This window comes from Lepidochelys kempii, chromosome 2 (genome assembly GCF_965140265.1).
Source record: "Lepidochelys kempii isolate rLepKem1 chromosome 2, rLepKem1.hap2, whole genome shotgun sequence".
NCBI classification, from domain to species: domain Eukaryota; kingdom Metazoa; phylum Chordata; order Testudines; family Cheloniidae; genus Lepidochelys; species Lepidochelys kempii.
Genome location: NC_133257.1, coordinates 228,737,149 through 228,763,891, shown reverse-complemented (window position 1 = coordinate 228,763,891; position 26,743 = coordinate 228,737,149). Strand labels below are relative to the sequence as shown.

The 26,743-nt window shown below is 41.5% G+C and overlaps 1 protein-coding gene across 1 annotated transcript in view; it reads left to right on the top strand.

The window, feature by feature from the left end:
• Positions 1-26,743, top strand: part of ITGA8 (integrin subunit alpha 8) — a 172,878-nt gene that overhangs the window by 131,964 nt on the left and 14,171 nt on the right. Inside the window, exons 27-28 of the mRNA XM_073334109.1 lie at positions 1,168-1,281; positions 19,672-19,773. Coding sequence (XP_073190210.1) covers positions 1,168-1,281; positions 19,672-19,773 — 216 coding nt within the window. The remainder of the gene's footprint in view (positions 1-1,167; positions 1,282-19,671; positions 19,774-26,743) is intronic.

Here is a 26,743-nt window from a genome sequence, read left to right as displayed (position 1 = left end):
TTGTGAGTAAAGTATGTAGCAGCGAGGGGCAAATTGGATTATAAAGAAAATGGACTAGTCAAAATATCAGCCTTTCCCCTGAACTGAGTCCAAACCCTTTCGGGTACATCTGCATAGCATTTTGGACCCATCCTCCTCCCTAGGCTTCAGAGCCTGAGCTCCAGCCCAAGCTGCAACTTCCAAGTGCTGTCTATACCGCTATTTTTAGAGTGCTAGTCCGAGCCCTGCTAGCCCAAGTCTGTCAACCCAGGCTGGAAAGCTTGCTCGGCACGGTCCAAAATACTCTGTAGACCTGCCCTTAGGTTTAGATCTATTTGAATAAATACCCCAAACACTCTCTCTGACCTCCAACAGTCCCTTGGCTTTTAGTTCCCTCTCCCTGTGAGCTGCCTTCCATTCCACTTGTCCAGTACAGCTCTATCTTTTTCTGTGATTTCCCCAGTAGATCCCCTTCTCCAATTCTTTGTCCCTGTCTATGAGTTCCAACCAGCTCCTTACCTTGGCTGGTAACGTTTCCATTCTAGACTCCAGCCGTCTTGGCTAGGGCCAATTGGCTGTTGTATTCAGTTGTGTGTTTTCTGGTCTTTCCCCATCCGGGATCACTGCTCACCAGGAAAGCTTCACAGAACATAAGGTTCAAATAGAGCAGCTAATGAAGCTCAGCAAACATGCTGGCTTTGCAATGTAAATTTCACCAGGAAAATTAGGAGTATCAGAGAAGGAGGGGAAGTTTTGAGAGTGTAAATATGGAGTTTGGGAGTCAGAGAAGAGACAAGGAACTGGCTGGAGGGACGGAAAGGGGAAAGAGGAATAAACAAGATTTTGTTAAACAGTTGGACTTTTTAAGAATTCTTCAAACCAGACTGGTGAATGCTATTAGCTTTGTCATCACTAACATATGTAAAGGGTTGTATTCATGGGTAACTCAGAAGAAGCCCCATTGTGATTATTCATTTCTCACAAAGGCACTTCAGATATCTTTTGTTGTACATTTGTATTAGATTAAATTCTTGAAGATGCATGATATTTAATACATTAAGATAGTTTATTGTTTTTTCAATTTAGAGCAGTTGAGGGAAATTAAATCTGTGTATAATTAAGTGTGTGTATTCTCACATTAGCCTTGTTACAAAAGCAGTGTTATAATTTCATTTTACTTTTATACAGAACTGTACAAACGTGAAGTGTTTAATAATCTCGTGTACGGTGGGACAGCTAGAAAGAGGAAAGAGTGCAACACTAAAAATCAGATCTCGGTTATGGGCCCAAACTTTCCTACAGGTAATGTAAATTTGTGAAACTCTTTACACACAAAAAAGCCCATTTTATTTGTCTGTTTATTTAAAGATAGATATATATAGCGTGTCTATATGTATGTTTATATATATGTGTGTATATATATATTATGATCTTAACTTGTGAATCTTATTGTCATCACTTTGTTTTGGGGTAAATCTCTCTGCTTCATGCTTATGTCACACACATACTGCTAATTTCTCCCTCCTCTGAATATTGTGTCCATTTCAATTTTACTTTGCCAGTTTTTACTGCATATTCCATGTTGATCTTGATCCCCATCTGTCATAAAAATAAAGGGAAGGGTAACCACCTTTCTGTATACAGTGCTATAAAATCCCTCCTGACCAGAGGCAAAACCCTTTCACCTGTAAAGGGTTAAGAAGCTAAGATCACCTCGCTGGCACCTGACCAAAATGACCAATGAGGAGACAAGATATTTTCAAAGCTGGAGGGGGGGAAACAAAGGGTCTGTCTGTCTGGGTGATGCTTTTGCTGGGAACAGATCAGGAATGCAGTCTCAGAACTTCTGTTAGTTAGTAAGTAATCTAACTAGAAATGCATTAGATTTCCTTTTGTTTAATGGCTGGTAAAATAAGTTGTGCTGGATGGAATGTATATTCCTGTTTTTGTGTCTTTTTGTAACTTAAGGTTTTGCCTAGAGGGATTCTCTATGTTTTGAATCTGATTACCCTGTAAGGTATTTCCCATCCTGATTTTACAGAGGTGATTCTTTTACCTTTTCTTTAATTAAAATTCTTCTTTTAAGAACCTGATTGATTTTTCATTCTCCTTAAGATCCAAGGGTTTGGGTCTGTGTTCACCTGTACAAATTGGTGAGGATTTTTATCAAGCCTTCCCTAAGAAAGGGGGTGTAGGGCTTGGGGGATGTTTTGTGGGAAGACGTGTCCAAGTGGGCTCTTTCCCTGTTCTTTATTTAACACAATTGGTGGTGGCAGCATAGGGTTCAAGGACAAGGCAAAGTTTGTACCTTGGGGAAGTTTTTAACCTAAGCTGGTAAGAATAAGCTTAGGGGGTCTTTCACGCGGGTCCCCGCATCTGTACCCTAGAGTTCAGAGTGGGGAAGGAACTTTGACACCATCTTACCTTGACTTTCCATAGTATATCTGCTCATAGGCTTCTGTTGATTCTCCCAGATGACTTGACTTACCTGTGGCTTTATTTTATAACTGGTATGAATTCTCTGCGAGGGCATGTTTCTCCGTTTTCTTGATGCTCATATGTCTCAGAGCTATATAGCTGATGATGAATGCTCTGTATGCAGTTTAAAAATTAAAAGTTACTTGTTCACCTGTCAGTATTGTCATGGTTTAGGTATTAGACCCACATGTTACATCTGCATGTAGAGCTGAATTGTAGCATTCAGCCATAACTGTGAATATAGGGGACAGTGCAGAACTCTCAGAGAGATTGATCCTTAGGATGCAAATTCCCTCTGTCAACATTGTCAAAAAAAACAAGGGGGGCGGGGGAGGGATAGTTCAGTGGTTTGAGCATTGGCCTGCTAAACCCAGGGTTGTGAGTTCAATCCTTGAGGGGGCCATTTGGGATCTGGGGCAAAAATTGGGGATTGGTCCTGCTTTGAGCAGGGGGTTGGACTAGATGACCTCCTGAGGTCCCTTCCAACCCTGATAGTCTATGATTCTATGATCTCATCACCCTACCTCAGAGGGAGTGTGCACACGCTGCATTAGTTTTTGGCATGGTGCAATGTATTCTCTTCTCTGCAACAGGCCAGGCGAATGAACTAGTGCACAGAGTCAGAAGTTGAGAGAGGCCACGGCCCTGCCTTCTCCCTGCTTCTCCCATCCACTTTGGGGTGACTGATACTCAGAGGGAGCTGTCTCCCAAAGGAACATCCCTACTCTGTGCATGTGATATGGACCTGAGGGAAAAGCTAGAGCCAGGAACAATCCATGCTAACTGATGCCGTGCCTCAACTGGGGAAGCAGAGCAGAGTCTTCTCCACAATGGCAGAAATAACAAGTCTTGTCCACCATTAACTTCTCCAGTAGTGTTATGGAAATGCTGGCATTTTCTAAGGTGTCCTTTACAGGTTCTCCTCCTGCAGGTGTGTTTCTGTATTCTAGAAGTATGCACAAACTATTCAACTTTGACCATTATAATCTAAAGTAGAAGAAAATATTGGCTTCTCTTTGAACATCCAACTAAACCACTGAAAGTCCTATATGCAAATCTGAAATGCAATAGAAACCTGTGACTTTCCAAACATGTGTCCATACAGTACTAGTATCAGTTATTTGTTTTTCTTGGAGACTACATAAAAGGGTTGGGATAATCAATTGAAAAATCCTCTGAGTAACCTATCAGCACTGTGGACTTGGATAAATATCTGCTACAGTTGGGTGTACTGGGAAAATTTATAATTCGTGTTTTGCTGCTGTTAAGGGACAACTCCAGACCCTACCATGAGGCCAGCTGATGCATTATCCCCTCCTTCTGCATGGACATTTAACCTGGATCCCCTCCCCCACTCCTTCAACTTGGAATGCAGAAAAAGAAAGATCATTCCTCAGCATCCCTCCTGTGTTCACAGTGGATATGGAAACAGGAATGCCTAGTGGACCTAAGACCAGCAGAAAGAGAGGAGGAAAATATCCCAGTGAGGACAGGAGTTTGAAGAGCCTCAGCTTTTAACCTCCTCTTTCTTTCATCACCAGAAGTGAATAAGAGAAGATCCTGTCAACATGTTCTTTCTTCTGGCCTCCATGGAGGAACTAGGGAGCAGATAGGAGGGTATTCAGCCAAATTTAAACCAGTCCAATACCTAATGGTCCTGGGTTCTAAATCAATAATGAGCCAAATGCACATAACTCTGCACATCCTTACCCCTCAACATTTTACTGGTCAGCAGTGGGCATTTAAAGATCTAAACAAGAGGAAATTTTGCCTGTCAAGACCTAAGTTCAGGTTCTGTGTTTCTTCTGCCACAGTTAATGGCACCACTGACACCTAAAACAGAGCAGTCAGCTGCATGTCTTACTTGGCTCTGGGGTTAGTGATGTCAGCCCAATTCAGTAACAAAGGACCTCATTTGAATTTTTTTTTTATTTGTAAGTACACTTACCTTCTCCTAACGATTTGGGATCCTAACCAATTTTTATCTCTGTTTTTCAGTTTCCTTAATTCAAATAAGGTGCTTGTAAAAAGGTTCATATTTTGCAAACACAAACAAATCAGTTCATAAGGAGGGATTAAGGGCCCTCATTTTGGATTTATTTAGTGAATCATTTATTAGTGATGAGCAAACATTGAAAGCTTTGGTTCAGATAAAACCTCAAAAGTTTGGATGCTTCTCTCAACTATCTTAACCTCCTGAATCTGGAAAACTGGGCTGGAGATCTTGTGGGAACAGGCTCCATCACCAGATTTACAGTACTTCCTGCTCATGTTGCCCAGAAAATACAATTAAAACAGTTTTTCTTGATGTATATGGACATTTCTGTTTCCAGAATGTGGAAGTGCAGAGCCAGAAGAAGATAGATATAATGCGAAAGTTACACAGAGGGTTTTTTGTTTGTTTGTTTTTGGGTTTTTTTGAACCTCAGAAGATATCCCATTTGATTTTTGGGCACTAGTTTGGTTTTCCTCCTTATTCAACTTGTTCAACTCAATCAGTTCACCCATCCATAATATTTACTAAGAACCTACCTGTTTAGCTAATGTTCTTAACCTGAGCCTGTCACCATGGCACCTGAGCACTGCAGAGCCCAAGTATTCAACCACATAGAGTTTTTCCTCCCTCTTTATCCAGAAGCAATCTAGAAGTTAGTTACCTTACTATGAACAGCACATCTGGCATTCTGGACTCAACTAAAAACTAACAAAGAAACACATCTACCAAAACAAACATCCCACTGCACACACTTCTCCCCCAGGGAGAGAATCAGAGAAGAAACAACTTGTGATGGATGTTAGTCGCATTGCTTAATGCACTACTGGAAAGTACTCAGGTACTACAGTGATGAGTGTGATACAAGAACCTGAATAGAACAAAGCCTCTGGATTTGTTATTCTGCAGCTGAAATTCGACCATTTCCTTAAGGGTCAAATCTTGATCTTGTGAACACAGCAAAGGGCTTTGTCTACAACAAGAGTCAATGGCTGGAAGTTAAAGCCTAAGATATAAGGCACACATTTTAAAGTGAGAGTGATTAGCAATTGGAAGTCTACTAAGGGCATTGGTGGATTCTCCATCTCTTCAATTCTTCAGATCCAGACTGAATGTCTTTCTAGAGGATAAGCTTTAGTCAAACCCAAGTTATTGAGCTCATACAGAGGTAAGTGGATGAAATTCTATGCCCTGTTTTATACAGGAAGTGAGACTTGATGATCTGATGATAACTTATCGTCTTAAAATCTATGAAAGACAAAATAAAGGTGCACATTTTACAAATTGCCCCTGGAAAAGGGAAAAACAACCTGTTGATAAAGTACCATAGAGCATTAAAGGTAAAGAAAATGTGTATTACCCCCTCCATAAGGTGCAGTGTGAAACCACGCCGGGCCACCTATATAGGTATGCTGAATAGACTCCCAGTGGTAATCCTTGCCTGTGGGATTTGAGCAATCTCTTATATCCATTAGGATGGAACAGATTGTGCCTTCCCTCTACCCATCCATTTACGTTGGCCGAGCTCCACAAACAGGTGCAAAGGAGCAGTTGGAGTCATGGCCCTGCATCCTTCCTGCCTGCTTTTTGGAAGGGAAGCAGGAGTGAGACATCCCTGTGTTTTCCAGAGTGCAGAGATTGCTGTTGTGTGCAAGAGTCACTTACAGGCCTTTTGCTCACTCCTCTGTCCATACATAGCCATGCTTCCAACCTAGACTTTGTATGGTCTGTGATAGCTTTAGCTGTTTTACCTGTGTCCTTCTTCTGCCTCTCCTCCAAGATAACTTACAAGCCTTATAAATGCTCACAAAGATTCTCTTAAAGGAGCCGGAGCCTCTTCTGATTAAAAACAAACATTGTCCTGAGAGAGTTGTTGCATCTAGTACTTCACCTCATGTCTAAGAAGCTGCCAGAAAAAGATACCCTGCCTTTTGTATCCACCCTTATCTACAGGGGAAATAAAAAAGGAAATAGCATGAGAGGATGCAGGCTGCCACTCTCCCTCTCCCCGTAAAACCGTTTCCTTTTCCAGAGCCCCTTTTACAATTAACAGTGATACAGGCACAGCCATAAAAGACTACAGGCCACAATTAATTTCCTAAAAAGGGCATCTTGTGCTCTGGAAAAGCCTGTAAACTTCCAATTCCCAAGACTATCCCAGAAGTAAATAAAAATACACCCAAAACATTGCAGCTTGGAACATGTTATCTAGGCTAAAATCTAAGGACTAACCTCCAATGAATCTTTAGGATTAAACTATAGACTGAGGGAATTGGTATGGTCTCTGGAGCTATTTCTAAACAAGAAACAGCGTACCAGGGTAAGGCTGAATTCCACAGTCATTGTTCTGTATTGGTAGGTACAGTATATTCTTTGTACAGATCATGACCTCCTCATTTATAATACAACACAATGTATGACTTGTGTGTTAATGTTATTATTTCTGCTTTTTTGTACACGTAACTCTATACAAACTCTATAAATTTAATTGTACAATTTGCAAGTACAAAAGAGCAGAGGTAATATTAACACACGAGCCCTATGCTGTATTGTAATATAAATGAAGAGATGATGATCTGCAGAAAGAATTGTTTGTACTTACTAATACAGAAAAGTTTATATTTATAGCACAATCAACTATGTCACTGTGTACATTATTTTCCCCTCGGTTATACTAGTACACTGCTGATGAGAATTTGATCCAATGTGATTCATGCTAGGCTTAACAATTCATATTTCCTTTCAAAGAATGTACAAAACTGATAGTATATTTTGTCATCATTGGCATTCAGTCATATATAATCTCTCTTTTTTCCCATGTGGTTTGATTGACAATTGCTGACCTTTTTGCCGCATGGCAGTTGTCATCTGTCACCTTAAAATCAAAACATTTATCACAAATTGCAGTTTTAAGAAGTGCAATAATTAGACATGTTTGAGTAAACAAAGCAGCTCTGAGTGTCCTAACTAGCCAACAAAGATAGAGAAGGATGTTGTACAGAGGCCAAGAAGAAGCAGAGCCATTTCTGGCTTTATTTCAAAGCTTGGATGTAAATAAGAACCACCACATAAGCTAACTAATCGAGTCAGACTTGCTGAGCCAGCAAATCATTAAATGCCTGATTAATGAAAAAAAATAACCTTATATGGTCATGTTACACTGTGTTCCATTAGGGTTCTATCATTTCTTTAATTTATAGTAAAGATGTTTATCTAATAGTTTTCATTATTCAACCCATGGTGGCTGAAATGTCGGTCATGGCAAGCTGTGGTACTAAGCCAAACCTTTGGAGGGAGATCCATGGAGATCTTGCCTAAGTGTTCTTTGACCTTTGTTTAATGGGTACATTTTAATGTAGTGTGTGTGAATTGGGCAATGAAACAGCTGCTCTGAAAATGTATCCCTAAGTGGTGAATTTGTACCATTTTTCTGATTTGTAACACCCTTCCAGACTGCAAGCTCTTCCGCCAGGTCTTCACCAGCATGGCAGGGAGCAGAGCACAACTCTTTCTTAATTGCTGTTTAAATCTGTGTTAAAAGTGCCTGAAAATTATTAATAAATTTTCTCCCAAGCACTCACAGGGCCTGAAGAGTTCCATGTACGAATGGAACTGGCTATATAGTAGGTCGTGGAACAATGCCTAGAGAATATGCATGATTCCACAGAAGGGTTTTTGTTTTCCCTTCCTTGGCCCGTACATAAATCCACACATTTGGATTTGGCCATGCCTGTCTTCATGCACTGCAGTAACTAGAAAAGAAAAAAAAAATCAGATCTTGGTGTGAGCACCCATGTGCGTGCAGAATGGCTTTGTCACCTGGGAGAAGGATTCTGTCCCTGCTTGACCCCCTTCAACTCCACTCAGAAAGCCTAGTTCTCTATGCAGGGGAAAGTATTTGGGCCTAAGGGAGGCTTGCATGTAACTATCCAACACATTATTCTGCAACCAAGCCAAGTTCCCTAAGAATAGACTGGCAGAGTCTGGCAGCCTGCACAGTAACTTTACATGCAAAGAAAGCCATGAAAAATCAGATTGGAGAGGTCTTACTGATCTCATAGGCCATATAGGGAGTCTATGTAGCTGATTTTGATTCAACTACTAACAGCCATAAGTTTATTGTGTTCCTCTAGCAGCACCAACATAATGACACGGAAGTCAGGGGTCAAGGGATTTTGCTTTCCTTTCTTTAGTTTCAAGGAATCTTTGTTAATTTGAAAACAAAATAAGTAAAAGAGAAAAATGAGTGGCTGAAAGTATTGGGATGGGGAGTGATTCATGGAGGGAATGGAGGTTTGGTGAGGAAAATCCCACCAACTGGGTTGTGTTGGGGATGGAGTTTTGTTGGGGTATTGCTACTGGTTTTGATTTTATTGTAATATTTAAAATAATGTCAAAGGTGCCCAGAGCAGCAGATGGGAGTCTTATTATATTTTATAAATCTCAAGAAATAAATGCACAATATAAATCAATTATCCTTAAAACCTGAATTTTTAAAATTCTATGAAACCCTGGCAAAATTGCTGTCTTTTATTTCAATTCAAAATATTCCCTTTAAATGAATGAAAAATGCACAAAACCCAATACAAGGGGTCAAATGGGTCAAAGTAAGTGGGTGTGTTGATTTTTGCAGGAATATGCATGCCTGTCATAAATAACATGTACTTCATGATAATAATAAATTCACTACTTTTGAAATGTAATATCACAGTAAATTGTTGCATAATCCTCATTATCTGCATTTAGAGTTACTCTATTTCTTGCCAGTTGTTATGTTCCTAGGTGGTGTGAGTAATGGAGAGAAAGTTAACGAATTCCCAAAGCACATATTTAAATGGTAACAGTAAATTGCTCACTTTCTTCTAAGTGTGCCAGATGCCAGTGGAAATGAAGGGGAACATGCTGGAATGAGGCAGGACTAACATTGTTAAACCAGCACTGTCAGAAAACATGATTTCTGTACACAGCAAGCTTCAGTTCTGTAGGAAGAGCTCCATTTCAGCGCAAGGCCTAGAATAAGGAAAATACATAGCCACCCAGTCCTCCACTGAGAGAGGTTTCAGTGTACTGTACCTGAAAGGAAAAGAATCTCATAAATAATGAGCATTCCTCAAGGCTGCAGTGGCAGTCGGTGGCACTCTGGAACTCATTTGCGGGTTGGAGCACCACTGTAGGGCAAAGGAGACCACTTACCAGATTCACCTTTCCTGTCCAGTTGGCTAAGCTTGCTTCTTGCCTTCTCACTCTCCCCCAGTATCACGACTTGCAAGCCTGATCTAATGTTTGTCCTGTACTTTACTCTGCACTCAGACTAAAGCACACTTGGACTGTAGCGCACCCATTTCAAAGGCTTTCAAAGCCTCATGCTCTTTACAGATTACCCCTGGGTTTTGTCTGGACAGTAAGTAGGGAAGTACTGCACTGCACGCTTATTGGAAGCACTTTCTGTTGATTCCAGATTCTCTTATGTTTCGCAGTTGTTAAAGCAAAGGATCTAGTTTACCAAAGAGTGTATGAGGAAGATGTAGCAGCAACAAACACTCCCAATCTGCTCTAGATCTCCCTTGCCTGCAGGGCACTGGCAAACAGTTGCAGCACTGAGCTGCAGGAGTATGTACTGTACTTGTTCCACAGCTGTTGGAACCTCCACTGGCAAGTGTCCGTGAAGGCATTCTGCCTGGTGTGTGTCTTTAGACACTGCCACTTATGCAGTGCATGACCTCTTTCCCCTTGCTCTTAGAGCCGTAACTGAGCCCTTCGCTTGTATTTCCAACCACAGGTCTCACTGCTTCCAGTAAACACTGAATAGTTAAACATGAGAGACTTGAAATCATTCTTTGGTGGGAAAAATTTTGTTCCTCAAGAATTAGTTGAGAATTATAAACAGGACTGCATAAGAGGGAAACAGAGACAGCTTCCAATATCTACTAGGTGTTTGGACAACTAAAAGGCTTCAGTCTGCAGTTGTTCCTAACCAGATACGTTTTATTAGTAACCTTTAGCACAAACAAATTGTCCTGTGGATATAAAGACTACACATAGAGTCTTTTACATTCTTTGTTGCTATTAAGCGATAAAGATTAAGGTGCAAAGCATTTCCTGGAGCTTAATGACTGGCCGAGAGGATTTGATGGCCCAAGGAACAGCCTAGGTTTATTAATCCCCAGGAAGTGCCCTTCACTGAGGTTGTTATTGCTAATATAAGCTGAAAATGAAATAAACCATACACAGTAGGTGAAAGGATTTATTTTTTATGGGTGATGCGTTTCTGTACAGGGCATTTGAAGAGAGTTAATGTCCTGTACTGTACACTAGCCAATCACATTGTGTGAATTATCTCTTTACAGCCTGTTCATTTCATAATCTAACATATCCTATCACCTTCATGGCAGAGTTCATTTATAAATCACATGCAGAATCCTATTCCAACGCAAACAGTTGAATTAATAAACCATTTTTTCAGGCAGCAGGAGTTGTAAATTTCCTAACATGTATCCTAGTAAACCACAGTAAAATATATCAGCAGAAATGAGAAATGCCCAAGTATTTATGTGACTTTGTCTAAGAATTAGAATGTTGTCAATTTAGTTTTGAGGAATGGAACAAGCTTTAAAAGAAGAAAATAATCTGTGACCAAGATAAAGAACAAGATGCCTGCTCTGAAGACTCTGGCTTACACAATTTAAACGCCATGAAATCTATATAAAACATCATTCTTATTAGGCAACCTCCTGTCTTAAGTGACTGCCCCAAACTAGTTATCTCTATTGAGTGCCAATCTAGTCCTTCTTTATTAGAAGACCACCTTGTTGTAGCAACCATGCAAGGAACTCACAAACTTCAACAGGACTTTATTTTTAAAGTGGAAACCTCTTTACCAAGCTGCTGATGCACCCTCGGTAGCTCTCACTCCACCTCCTGAACTTCCCTCCCCCTTCCTATTTCCTGTCCTTTCAGACTCTGAGCAGCCAGTGCTCCCAGTTCTAATAATTACAAGCAGCGTATAAACACCACATTCCTTCCTCTCTTAAGAAACTCTCCCAATTAAAATAAACATTGTTGTTCTAACCACAGGAACAAATATGAAACAAGACACTATACTGTTGGCAGAAATATTACACTGAAAACACTGTAGATGCTACATAACATAGTCTCTAGTCCAGACAGGTGGTCGTCTGTGTCTGACAGGCCGTGTCTCAAGCCCCGGTTCCAGTGCATTGTCTTGTTGTGTTGATATTACAGTGAAGTCATCCAATGCAGACTGGGTTTTGGCATAATCTCCTCTTGGTGCATAGGCAGGTGCAAGATAAGAAGGATTCCATACCTGCCCACCAGAAAGTCGATAGGTGTAAGGTTCCTTCTTCTCTATGATTTTAAGAGGAGCTGAGAATTTATGGTCCCCTTTGCGTAAAATTCCAGGTTTTCTTAATCTAACAAAGGAACCACACTCAAACTTTCATTCCTTAGCACCCCGGTGCTTATGTGTGAAAGCCTTATACTTTGCTTGATTCTGTTCAACTGTTTTTCTCACATCATCCTCGCTTGGGGCATCAGGTCGTGCCTTTAACATTCCAGCAATGTTCAGTTTAGTATTCATCTGTTTCCCATGCAGTAACTCTGCGGCTGATCTTTGCATTGTGGCATGTTGGGTAGCTCGGTATGCTTGCAAGAAATCAGTAGTGAAGGTTATCCACAATCGCCCTTCCGGTTTAGCCATTTGCAAACTCTCTTTCAAACTTCTGTTAAACCGTTCTATTTCCCCATTGGCTTGAGGGTAATATAGGGATGACCTTCTGTGTAAAATGTTCCTCTGTGCTAGAAAAGTTTCAAACTCCAGGGAAGTAAATTGACTACCATTATCTGAAACCAGTTCTTTGGGGTTACCTTCCCTGCTAAAAACTGAAGAGAGGAACTTAATTATTGTAGCAGAAGAGATTTGCGATGTAAATGCTACCTCAGGCCATTTACTGAAATAGTCTATGAAAGTGATGGCATAATGGCAGTCACTTGGAGCAGTATCAAAGGGTCCTACAATGTCAATTGCCACTTTTTCCCATGCAGATTCAAGAAGAGGAACAGGCTGTAATGGAGAGGTACATATCACTGCTGTCTTATCATGCATTTGGCAAGTGACACAGGATTTTATGAAAAAAGAAAAGGAGTACTTGTGGCACCTTAGAGACTAACCAATTTATTTGAGCATAAGCTTTCGTGAGCTACAGCTCACTTCATCAGATGCATTCAGTGGAAAATACAGAAGATGCTTTCATACATACAAACCATGAAAAAATGGGTGTTTACCACTACAAAAGGTTCTCTCTCCCCCCCACCCCACTCTCCTGCTGGTAATAGCTTATCTAAAGTGATCACTCTCCTTACAATGTGTATGATGATCAAGGTGGGCCATTTCCAGCACAAATCCAGGTTTTCTCCCCTTCCCCCCCCCTTTTTCACACACACAAACCCACTCTCCTGTTGGTAATAGCTTATCTAAAGTGATCACTCGCCTTACAATGTGTATGATAATCAAGGTGGGCCATTTCCAGCACAAATCCAGGGTTTAACAAGAACGTCTGAGGAAGGGGGGGGGTGGAAAAAACAAGGGGAAATAGGTTACCTTGCATAATGACTTAGCCACTTTCAGTCTCTATTCAAGCCTAAGTTAATTGTATCCAATTTGCAAATGAATTCCAATTCAACAGTCTCTCGCTGGAGTCTGGTTTTGAAGTTTTTCCGTTGTAATATCGCAACTTTCATGTCTGTAATCGCGTGACCAGAGAGATTGAAGTGTTCTCCGACTGGATTATGAATGTTATAATTCTTGACATCTGATTTGTGTCCATTTATTCTTTTACTTAGAGACTGTCCAGTTTGACCAATGTACATGGCAGAGGGGCATTGCTGGCACATGATGGCATATATCACATTGGTGGATGTGCAGGTGAACGAGCCTCTGATAGTGTGGCTGATGTTATTAGGCCCTGTGATGGTGTCCTCTGAATAGATATGTGGGCACAGTTGGCAACGGGCTTTGTTGCAAGGATAGGTTCCTGGGTTAGTGATTCTGTTATGTGGTATGTGGTTGCTAGTGATTATTCGCTTCAGGTTGGGGGGCTGTCTGTAAGCAAGGACTGGCCTGTCTCCCAAGATTTGTGAGAGTGTTGGGTCATCCTTCATGATAGGTTGTAGATCCTTAATAATGCATTGGAGGGGTTTTAGTTGGCGGCTGAAGGTGACGGCTAGTGGCGTTCTGTTATTTTCTTTGTTAGGCCTGTCCTGTAGTAGGTGACTTCTGGGAACTCTTCTGGCTCTATCAATCTGTTTCTTCACTTCCGCAGGTAGGTATTGTAGTTATAAGAATGCTTGATAGAGATTTTATTAGTGCTTCAGTTTGAGAGTCCATCCCTGGCCACCAATACAGATCCCGTAGTCACTGTTTGGTTCTGACAATTCCTTGATGAGTATCGTGTGCCAGGTATATGAGTTTTGACTGTAGTTCTTCTGGCACAAGTAGCCGGTGTGTACCTCGTAGCACACAGCCATCGAGCAAAGAAAGTTCATCCTGAACTCTAAAATAAGGCAGCAAAACTAGGTCAAGGTTTTTAGGGTTACTGGGCCATCTCTTTGTCCGAAATTCCCATAGTTTTTGTTGAATTGGACACGCTGAACAAGCAGCTTGAAGTTGTTCTTTTGTAACTGCAATAAGAGCGCTTGTATTAAGCGCAACTACTACATCCTCATCCTCCAGTGAACCATCTGGTGAAGGCAAAGGCAGGCGAGAGAGGCAATCAGCGACCACATTTTGGTTTCCAGGCTTAAATTCCAGTTCATAATTGAAAGAGAGTAGTCTTGCAGACCATCTAGCAATACGATATCCTGCTCTTCCCAGTCCTTTCATGGTGAGCAATGTCGTCAAAGGGCTGTGGTCTGTGCGCAACTTGAACGTGTGGCCCCATAGGTAAGTTCTCCATTTTTCAGTAGCCCAGACACAAGCAAGTGCTTCTTTTTTGACTGTAGAATATTTCCTCTCAGCATTACTTAGTGTCTTTGAAGCAAATGCAACAGTCCTCTCTGTGTTGTCCTCATGAAGTTGTGTGAGGACAGCCCCAAGTCCATAATCAGAAGCATCAGTAGTTACAATTGTGGGCAATGCAGGACTGAATAGTGCAAGTACTGGACTATGTACAATCAAGTCTTTCACCATTTCGAAACTAGCTTGTGCATCCATTGTTCACACTAAGGTTGAACTTCTCTGTAGTAATTCTCATAATGGTTCAATGACAGAAGCATAATTGGGAATGAATTTTGCATATCAGTAGGTAAGACCCAAGAAGAAACATAAGGTTTGCAAATCTGTTGGAGGAGGAGCATTTGAAATTGCCAGGATATGATCTGGATCAGGTTTTAGTCCAGCCTGTGAAATTGTATGCCCCAGAAAGGAGAGTTCAGTTTGTCTAAATTTGCATTTGGACCTATTGAGCTTGAGGCCTGCTTTTCTGATGCAGTTTAGTACAGACTGCAGGTTATTGTCATGCTCCTCAGAAATATTTCCAAACACGATAATATCATCCAGATAGCACTGAACTCCATGTTGATTCTTCAGAATCAATTACATCATTTTTTGGAAGGCACTTGAGACCATATGGAACACGTTTAAAACGAAATAGTCGCTTATGTGTAATAAATGCTGTGAGGTCTCTGCTATCTTCATGCAATATAACCTGGTAGTATGTGGTCTGAAAATCAAGAGTAGAAAACATCTGTGCTCCACTGAGTTCTGCAAATACTTCTTCTATGTGAGAAAGAGAGTGGCTGTCAATCACAATAGCTTTATTTGGCTCCCTTAAGTCCACACAAAGGCGAATGCCTCCACCTTTCATCTGTGTCACTACTATAGGTGAAATCCATTCCGACGAGTCAATCTCATCAATAATGTCCTTTTGAACAGTTTTCTAAGTTCCTCTGAAACAGCTTCCCTGACTGAAAAGGGTAAGTGCTGCAACTTCTGTCATACAGGCATCACACTATTCTGCATTTTAACTTTATGCAGAAACCCATAAGCACAGCCAAGTTTCTCCTCAACCTGGTGTTGGGTCCCAGCTGAAACTGGTGTGTACCACGAGAGTGCTTTGCTGAGGAAGATCAATTCATCCATTAACTACCCTGAGATTTAAAGCAGCCAATAAATCTCTGCCAAGGACAGGAGTGCCTTTGGGACAATGTAGAACTCTACAGTTACACAGCAATCACCAAAAGTAACTATTGCTGGCAGGCAGCCATGTACTGGAATATGGTTTTTCAAATAGCACACCAAGTGAATTTTGGGTTCAGTAAGAGGCACATCTTTAAAGTAATGGAAATAGATGGAATCAGGTAGTATGGATGCTGCTGAGCCAGTGTCCAACATTAGCTGAATAGAGTGTGATTTGCCTGAGGGTATGGTGGAAATGTTTACAGTGCACTTCATTTGTTCTGGAATATGTGCAGTAGTGATTTTGTCCACACTCAGCACAGTAACATCTGGTATTGTAACTGCATGCACCTGTTGACTGAACTGGCTACTGCGACATGCTTTAGCAAAATGCCCAATCTTTTTGCAATGATTGCACTGAGCTACTTTTGCCGGACATCCTGTGTAGCTTGCAAAGTGTTTTGGAGATCCACAGCAAAAGCATGCTTTTACTGTATTTTGAATTAGCTGATTTGGTGGTTTTCCATTCGTTTTCCTCTTGTAATCGTTTGACTGCAGCGATAGTGAACTTTTCTGCAAAGGATTCACAGCCTGGACTGTGCCTCCTGTATCCATGCTCATTATTTTGGCTTCAGCTGTAGCTAACTCAATCTGAGTAGCAATGGTTACTGCTTTTTCTAGTGTATGTTGTGGTTCTAGAAGTAAGCGTTCTCTTACACAAAGCATGGTTGTTTTCTCAATGAACTGGTCTCTAATCATCTCATCTGCCATATTCCCAAAGTCACAAGTTACAATCAGACTCCTCAGGGAAGCAATATACTGTATTATAGTCTCCCCTGGTTTCTGCTCATGCTGGCGAAATCTGTAGTGATTAGCGACTACATTCACTTTTGGCACAAAAAAGTTCTTCAATACAGTGAGTGCAGTCTCATATTTATCATCTGCAAGGGGGAAAGTGTAAAATATACACTGCCCTTCTGCTCCAAGGCAGTGGATTAGCAGAGCACGCTTTCTTACTTCAGAAATCTCTGTAGCAGTAATTGCAAGTAGATAAGTCTCAAACATACGGATCCAGGTAGTAAAAGCAATTGGAGGCTCACCTGGGCTTTGCACAAAGGGTGCAGGTGGGTTCAGAGGCAGAAGATCCATCCTCATCACTAAAATGTTGTAGCAACCAGGCAAGGTACTAACAAACGTCAACAGAACTTTAGTTTTAAAGTGGAAACCTCTTTACCAAGCTGCTGCTGCACCCTCAGTAGCTCTCATTCCACCTCCTCAACTCCCCCCCACACCCACCGTCTTCCTGTTTCCTGTCCTTTCAGACTCCCAACAGCCAGTGCTCCCAGTTCTAATAATTACAAGCAGCATCTCAACACCACACACCTATGCTGCGGATCTGATTTGTCTGTCCCTTCGTGGTCACTTAAGGCAGATTTCTCTCTATTGCTCATTCCTAACATTGGCCTAAAGGAGCAATTTAATATGTGGTGATATTAAACATTCCACTGCTATCAGTATGTTAAGACAGCTAAGTAATGGCACAGCTAAATGAATTCCATAAGGCAATAAGTATGTTGGTTTCATATCACCAGTAAATATTCTGACATATTTGACAAGCAAACTGTTTAAAAAGGGAGAGGGAAAAATTTTCAGAAGTGTGTGTGCACTGACAAAGCTGCCCAACTTTGTGTGTGCTCCATGCTCAAGCAAAAAGTCCAGGTTTAGTGCATGCAGAGGTATGTGTGCACAAAAATCCTTCCCACATAACAAGCAAGAAAATAGCGAAGGAAGATCATTGGAGTCTTCTGTTCCTTTTGCTCTGGGAAGCAGCTGAAAAGGGAGAAAACATCCTTGAACTGAAAGGGTAAGAAAGTTAATGCCACAGGAAATCCCAGAGAAAACCAACACCTTGCACAGGAGAGAGAACAAAAACTAGCTGATTGGAAACTGAGTCTTGTGAAAGAAACAAAGCCCCAAAATGTGCCCTGGATGGAGAGAAATGAAAAGGACTTTCTATATCCTCTCCTGGGAAAGGACAGTGAGGGTTAAGAATAAAAATTAAACACAAGTACAATTAATGGAAGAAAATGAAATTCTTTCTATCCCATAATACAGTTATTATATTTCAGGATAATCCAGCACTATAATGTATAAGATACAGAATGAGATCACAAAAAGTGTCAGAAAATGGGGAGTATTGTGTTTCTTTTTAAAGTGGATTATTAAATAAAACTATGAATTGAAAAGAATAGAACTGGCTTTCTTTACTGCTCAGCTAACTCTAGAGAGTGTGGAAAGTTCATAAGTGTTTGAGGGAGCAAGGGGCTAAAAGAAAGTGAGTTTTGGATGTGTATCAGGTAACAATTACACTTGGCTCATGTTACTATAGTAATTCAGACTCCATGCCAATTCATTCCTTGGCCACTCAACATAGCCTGCAAGCAGCTGGTGCCAAATTTTAGGGTAGCTTTGGTTACGAGGTCCCCATTTTTATATAAATCAACAGTACACACTCATCTGGAATGCTGTGTTGAGTTCTGCTCACTCCTCCATCTCAGAAAGATTAAAACAGAAGTTGCAACATAGGCAGAAAGAATGATTAGGGGGCATGGAAAACCTCTGTTATGAAGAAAGAATGAAAAGATTAGGATTTTTTATCTGAGAGAAGAGACAAATGAGAGGGGACATAATAAAAGGAACAAAAGATAAAACGATAAAGAGAAGGTTGATCTGGAACCTCTGTTCTCATGATACAAGAACATTCACTGAAACCAAAAGGTGGCAAATTCAGACTGATGATAACTGAAATGCTTTCTCACACAAAGCATGATTAGCCTGTGGAACCCATTGTCATAATACATCATTAAAGCCAAAAGCTCTTAACAGGATTCAGAAAGGGATTGAACTATAATTATGGAAAACAAGAATATCCAGAGCTATAATAGTAAATGCTTTTAAAAAAAGTCAAGAGTTTTCTAAGGGATATAAACTTTCATGCTTCAGGACTTAAGCCAGTCTCTAACTAATGGGGCTTAGCAGGAAACTTTTGCATGGGATAGGTTATCCCTTTACTGCCTCCAGCAAGTCTTGCACTTTCTCCTGAGAAATCTAGTGGGAGACTCACTGACAGGATATTGGACAAGACAGACCCTTGTTTGAGCCCATGTAGGCAATTCCTATATTCCTTTGACCGGAAATGGGCTGAAACCATTTCATCTAAAAGTTCCAGAATGAACTTCAGCTGGTAAGTTTTTTGTTGCTTCTGACTTGAACCAGATTAAAAACCATGGTATCCCAATAAAGACAGACCATCTCTAAATTGAGGAATCTTAATTAAAGGAGGGATGCATTTTTGAATAGTAAAGGTCAAGCAGCATGTCTGGGGTTTTCTGTAGAGATCAAAGGAAAGACCAAATAAAACTGCTATTGATGGGACCTATTTAGGGCTACACGATCATTCTGTATTCCTATTGCAATTGCTGATGGACTTTAAAAAGACAAATAGTTTTATTTATATATTTTTAATCAGTTTTATTTTAAATGTACCAAAATGGGTAAATTAAGATAAGCCTGCTTATTCCTATAGTCTTGGACTGGCATTTTTCATTGGGACTGTATGGCCAATTCATATTAGAGCAGCAAGGAATCCTAACAAATAGGTTTGAAAATAGCCCTGGAAATCTGAAGACGCACAGAGCTTTTCCTGATATTGGAGATTCAAGGCTTCATTTCAAAACTAAACATAACATGCACTCACAAAACCCCCTATTTGCACTCACAAATCTTCTATTGAACTGGTAAATATGTGCACTTTTTGCAGGTGCATCCCTCATCACCTTTGAAATGCATGCAGTATTTAGGTTTTCAGCTTCACTCTTCAATTTTTGTTGTCTTTGTATTGTGGTACCATCTGTAGGCCGCAGTACCATTGTGTATAACAAAGAGCTTACAGTCAAAGTATGTGATGTCTTTCTTGTATAAATCTCCAAATTTAAATGTATTCCTTATAAATCTTTTTTTGTATTTCCAGAGAAATAATTACCAGTATACCCTTTTTTCCAATGTGTCCTTTGAAGTTAAGAAGATGCCATATAAAGTGCAACCAACAAAACACCCTGAGGGAAGCATAGCAGTAAGTATCACAAAAAATATGTTAAGACTTAAGCAGATAAATTACTTTGGTCATCCTGTTCACAGTTGTGAAGGTTTTCTATATATACATATGGAAAAGCAAAACCAGTATTTCCTGTGTGAGTTCCTTGAATTCTTTTTAAATGAAACTTCTTATTGCTCTTCTTTACATGAAGCTGATATGACAATGAACTCCAGTTTAAATTAATTGCTCAGTTCTTTTACAAATTGTAACATTGTGCATTGCTTTAATTTCAGTTATGTTAGACTTTTTGTGCAGAAAAATCTTTGTACCATCAAAGCCAACTCTAATTACCCCTGTAATTTCTTACCGTGGGCAAACAATCTGAAGGGAAAACCTTGTGCAACTTTCACCATCTTGTCTCTGTTATGTTCATTGTTTTTAAACATGTTACTGGTCTCCTCCCAATCAGCAGCATGCCTAAAGGGTAGAAAGTATGTTCTTTCTTTCCATAGAACCCTCTGTCCTTGTTTGTCATGGAGTTACTCTTTTATGTCCTGATTTTCAGAAAGACCTCCACTCATCCTCTGGATTTCCACCCTCAAATAATTGCAGGCTTGTGATATCTAATTACATCATTTCCCCTTAAAATAAGGTAGTTCGATGTCTAGGAATCACACCCCCTTACTTTTAGAGAGGGGGAGGTTTAGGTGAGCCTGGGTTATTGGGGAAAGGAGTTCTGGGACTCAATTTTTGTGTAAATTTTTTGTCAATACCAGAGCAAGGGCGGTCAGAGCAGGAGTTGAGAATCAGGCCAAGTTGGGTACCAGAAGGTCAGAGTCTGAGACAGGCCAGAGGGCAAACCCAGAGTCTGGTGTCAGGAGGCAGGCAGGGTCAGAAGCCGGAGTCCGGTGTCACTCACAGCAGGGTCTGAAGCAGAGCCAGGCAGGCAGTCTGTGTTGTTGCTCAGACAGCTCCCTGTCATGACTTCCTGGCTTAAATACTGGTGCCAACCAGTCAGTGGGCTACAAGGAGCTGCCATTCAGGTCCTGCTGGGTATTTCCTACCGAGCCCAGCCTCACAGGATCCTCTTACGGGAGCCCAGCCTAAGTGTCCTGTGATGATGGGGAGGCATCAACAGTCAAAAACCCCTATGATCCCAGGTTCTAGACCTGCAGGTTTTTCCATCATTTTGAGAGACAGGAAGCTGGAGTTTGAAGGTAACCAAGTTAATCTGCTGGAACTGGTGGTCCAGTTTGTGGGAGGGTGTCCTGGTCTGGAGGTGTTTGGCAGCGAGCCACACCTTTTGGCCTACGATAAATACTGGAGCTTTTTGTCACCAATGATCTGCATGCCCCTTGTAGGCCTTCTATACCTCTTCTAGGTGATTTTTGAGTTCTTCCTGAATCAGGTGCATCTATCGGAGCCATTCAATGGCAGCAGGGTTTGGTGAGGCTACTGGTAACGTTGAGGGGAACCGTAATTAGCAAAGAAGGGGCTCTGACCCATAGAGGCATGGTCAGTGTTATTGTAGGAAAACTCTGCATATGGCTGGACCAGTTGTCTTGATGGTAATTTACAAAGCACCTCAAGTACTGCTCCAGTACTTGGTTCACCTGTTGTTTGTTCATCTGTTTGTGGGTGGTATGTGATGGAGGTGGATATCCAGACATCCAGTAGCCTGAATGCTTCACACCAGAAGCAAGAGCTGAATTGTGGGCCTCAGTCAGAAACTGTGTGGTCTGGAAGTCCATGGAGTCAGCCCATATTGTGCAGTAGAAATTGGCCGGTTGTCTTGGCAGAAGGCAGCTGGTTGCAGGAGATGAAGTGGGCCATTTTGGTCAGGCGGTCCAAAACCATTAAGACCACACTGTGACCATCAGATGGTGGGAGTTCCATGACAAAGTGTAGGTTGATAGCAGACCATGGCCTAGCCGGAGGCTCCAAGGGTATCAGGCTTGTGGAAATAGGGGCCTCGAAAGTCAGTTCTTTGCTTCCCCCATAGTATTCCCGTTCTATGATAGAGCATCCTTGAGGTGGTGCCACCATTCTTAAAATTCCATTTTTATGGTGAGCAGCTTCTTGTCCAGTATTTAATAGTTCATCTCAGTGTGGATACATTTCTGGGAATAGAATGCACAAGGGTGCAGAACTGACTGGGGCCCGAATTGCTGAGAGAGTACCCCCTTTAGGGGCCATATTGAACACATCTGCTTCCACTATAAATGGATGAGTCAGATCAGGGTGTGCCAGGATCAGGCTGTGGTCAAGGCAGCCTTTAGCTGATCAAACACAAGCTGGGCTTTGGGTGGCCAAGCGAATTGCAGAGCTTTGTGGAGGAGGGAAGTCAGGGGAGTTATTAACTGAGAGAAGTCAGCAATGAATCTTATATAAACATTTGCAAAGTCCAGGAAGCACTGAAGTTCCCAGAGGGCCGAGTGTGCTGTCTAGTTGTGGATGGCTTCCACCTTCTGTGGATCTGTATGGATTCCTTCCCGGGAGATGATGTATCCCAAAAATTCAATGGTGGCCTGGCTGAAGGTGGATTTCCCAGTTTGGCACGTGACCGATGTTTCCGTGGTCTCCCCAGCACAGACCAGACATGGTGGTAGTGCTGCTCCGGGTTCTCAGAAAATACCGGTATATCTTCAAGATAGATAATTACATATCAGTCCAGGAGATCCCTGAATATGATATTTATGAAATACTGAAATGTTGCAGGGGCATTGATCAAGCCAAACAGCATCATCAAGTCCTCAAAGTGCCCATATAGGGTGCGAAAAGTAGTCTTCTGTTTATCCCCAGGCTTTATATGCACTAGATTGTATGCCACCCAAAGATCTAGTTTTGTGAAGATCCTGACAGTTGCAGGCAGTCCAGCAATTCCATAATGAGGGGCAAAGGGTACCAGTTATGTATGGTCACTTGGTTCAATGTGCGATAGGTCACTATGCCTCTGTGTAGACTATCTTTCTTCTTCACAGATAGGACTGGTGCCCCTGCTGGAGAGCAAGATCTCTGAATGAAGCCCTTGGTGTGGTTTTTTTGGATATACCCACATAGTGTCTCCAGCTCTGGTTCAAATATGGAGTATATCAATCCATAGGGCCCCGGGCTGTAGGTCTATCAGGCAGTCATAGTCTCTATGTGGGGGTAATGAGTCTGCATTCTTCTTCTCAAACACATCCAGGTAGTCACTGTACTTGTCAGAGAGGCTGAGGTTCTGGCCTGGAGTAGCTCTCCTGCTGTACGTTCTGCTTCTGAGGGTCTCCTCTCATCCTGGGGCCCCAGGTGTGGGACACTTGGGGCAGATTGTTTCATTGGAGGCACACTTTCTGACAGTATTCAGAGGAGAAGCTAATACTCCTCTGCCGCCAGGAGATACATGGTCATGCCATTCCAACCAACAAATGCTCAGAATTATCGGGAAGAACAGGGAGCAGATCACATCAAAGCATATTATTTTTCGGTGCCCTTCCACTATGGCCTTTGAGGGGATGGTCTCCCCAGTCACAGGTCCCGATGATGGGGTGACCCATCAATAGTCTCCACCGGGTCTGATGTGGGTTTTGACCAGAAGGGGATCTGCAGGGTATTGGCTGCTTCATCATAAAGTTGGCAGCAGCCCTGGTGTCCTTCATTGCTAGTTCTGGGGGGGATCTGCTGCACCTGCCCCAAGACCTAGGTGGGTGGGATGTTCCACACAGACTAGCTTGTCTTTTACCTCATCATTGAGCCCCCAGCAGAACTGGTAAAGGTGGGCCACCTCATTCTGTTCAACATCAGCCACAAACCATTAGAAGTGAGCAGCAGCAGTGAGAAGGTTCTGTGCTTCCAGTGCACACTGCATAGTGTGGGTCTTTAGTGTGAAGTTCTCACCTGCAGACAGGTGACTTAGTCCTGCAGCTCATGGGCCCTCAGGGAGCTGATGGTTGGAAGGCAGCCCACTGCCTCCATCATCTGTGAGGGGGTTGGATGGATTTGGGGGCCAGGGTGAAGGTTGGTCTGAACAAATTGTCATGAGTGGGGCGTGAGCAGTCAGACCCAGTGGGAGTCACGAGTCAGGAGCAGAAGGAGTCATGAGTCAGGCCGAGTTGGATGCCTGAAGGTTAGAATCTGAGGCAGGCCAGAGGGCAAAACAAGAGTGAAGCATCAGGAGGCAGGCAGCATACAGCCTAAGCCTCCTGTGGTGATGTGGAGACATCAATGACCCAGAATCTGATGTGGTCCCAGTTTCTGGCCCTGTGGGGTTTTACATTTTTGTTGTTGCCAAAGAACTAAATGTTGGGAATAAAGTAGAAGAGTCTGTTCATATAGGTGTTCAATTTTATTTTTTAAATGAATGCAAGGGAGAACTCATTTGCCAGTACTAAATGAAATAAATAAATAACATGTGAGTGCACCATAGTAGTCCAAAACCTGAAGCCTTTTTGTTCTACATATTTAAGGAGGTTTATCATTCTCAGTCCTCATTCTTTACAAAAGATATAAGATCAATCAATTCAAACCTAAAATTAAATCCTGAGCCAACAAATTATAATCCGTCTATCTATGAGTCCTACTAAGGAACAGAATATTTTCTGGCCCATAAAACCAATATAGTGGTATAGGTTTAGATTTACACAAGCAAAATATATTGTATGGGATTCAAGCTCTAGAATGTTTCTTCCTTTGGATCACTCCTTTTTTGAACAGGTGCTTGTTGTATAGTTAATTTATGTTTAGGCTTGGAAACAGAGGGTGAAATCCTGGCCTCACTGAAGTCAATGGCAAAACTCCCACTGACGTCAATAGGGCCAGGATTGCACCCTGCAAGTTTTGATGCTCAATATACTGTGTTCATCCAGAGGGGTTCAAAGGCTCCAAGCTGAATGATAAATTCAAGTTATTTGTGTTTTCTGCAACGTGTTCCATAATAGAAACACATGTTGCACAGAACATTGTTGATCATACTGCATCCATCTGGTCTGAAGTGCTTTGCCACAGGTGATAGCCTGCTGTTCTCAACAAGTCTCAGATGATCTACTAAATGATCAGATAAGCCTTTTTTATTCTTTTACTCCAGTAGAATGCGTGTTATTTGGTGTAGATGATTTACGCACAATTCCTGTTATGGCAACTGTAAAATGTTGAAAAATTATAGTGCTTTTATGTCTTCTCCTATCTGACTATCACAGTGGATGTTTGCCAACTCTACAGCTTGATGTGATATGTGCACAAGATCTTTTGAAGTTTCACTTGTGAGAAGAATTTTTCTTGAAGTTCAGCAATACTTCATATTTTTTGCTCTTTCTGTAAAAGACCCGTGCTTGTGGTTTGAAAGTATCTATCCAAGGATTTATTTGGAAGTTTGTCTTTTTGTGAGACAGGGCAAGGGGCAGAATAACGATTGTAACATTTTTTAAAATCAATTTGCAACATGATTATACTTCATAAATTACTTGCACCCTCCATAAGCTTGGAGTTTAGGTAAGATATATTGTAATAAATACAGCATACCCCCAATATGCTACTACTACTTATGTGGAATCTCTTTACTGGAGGTTTGTGTGACAGATTCCCCCCAGGGTGCCACCTGGCACTGGAGTACCACTGAGCCCTCTGAGCCACCAGCCTGGGCTCCCTCTCTCACTGTGCTGCTGTGACAAGCAGCAGACCCACGCCCGGTCCTACACTTCCACCAGCATACACATGGGTAGGGACACACCAAGCTGCAGTTACATAAAGACTTTCTGACCAGCCACTGCATGTGAACCAAAAATAGAGAGGCTACAGCCAAAATAACCACCAGCTTCCCAGCCTAGACCTGAGAGCTGTACCATCCTGCCCTGGTCAAAACCCTGACCAGTATGAATTTATTAACCAGTTCGCCTCCCCCTCAATGTGGAAAGGAAATGCAACAGCCTTTGCCCCTTGAGCTACGATTTCCCACACACTTCACTGCAACTCACTGGTTTAAATAAAGCAAAAACAAGTTTATTAACTACAAAAGATGGATTTTAAGTGATTATAAGTTATAGCAAACTGATCAAAGCAAATAAACAAAATAAACAAATATGCAAACTAAGCCTAAGATACTAGAAAGATAGGATAAGAATTACCAAATTCTCACCCTGAGAGATGGTACAAGCAGGCTTACAGATTCTTAAGGGACAAGCTGCACTTGCTTTACACTTGGAATCCCCAGATCTTTCATACAGAGGCTAGGAATCCCTTTCGCCTGAGTCCAGCACTTTCCCCAGTTCAGTCTTTGTTGCTCAGATGTTTCCAGGCATCGTCTTGTGTGGGGAGTGAAGAATCACGGATGATGTCACCGCCTGCCTTATGTAGCTTTAGCATATGGCTGGAACATATGTTCCAAAACTCATTTTGTGGAAAAACACTGACATCCCAAGATGGAATCCAGAGACATATGGCCTGGTCTCATGACCTTGTGGAGTTATAGCAGCCATTACTTACCCTTTTGCTCTTGCTATTCTGGTGCTGATTTCAATATCCAATTTTCCATTTCCTACAATGATTCTTCCGAAGTAGCAATAATTTCTTACTTGCCATACAGCTCAGTCATACATTGGTATCCTGCATGTTTTCCCAGGATCCTTGCATATGACCACAGTTTGCTCAATACATTACAATCTGTCAGAATTGATTGATACAAAAGTATTAAAATAATTATACTGGCATCAGAAGGCGATTATAAAGGGAGATGAAAATTTAAATCTAATGGAGATCAAGAGAGGAGTCAGACGAGGTTGTATAACGTCACCTTCTTGATTCAACATTTATAGAGTATTTGATTAAATTAATTGAAGAAACAGAAGACAGTATAAAGATGAATGCAAAATTGGTGAATAACATTTCTCTGTGCAGATGACACAGTACTGTTGGCTGATTTAGAAAAAGGTCTGATGAAATGAGTGGAGATTATAGTTTATACAGCAGACTTTTGTACATATTTAATTTTAAGTATGTAAATAATCAGTTAACTTCAATGGGAATATTGATAAAG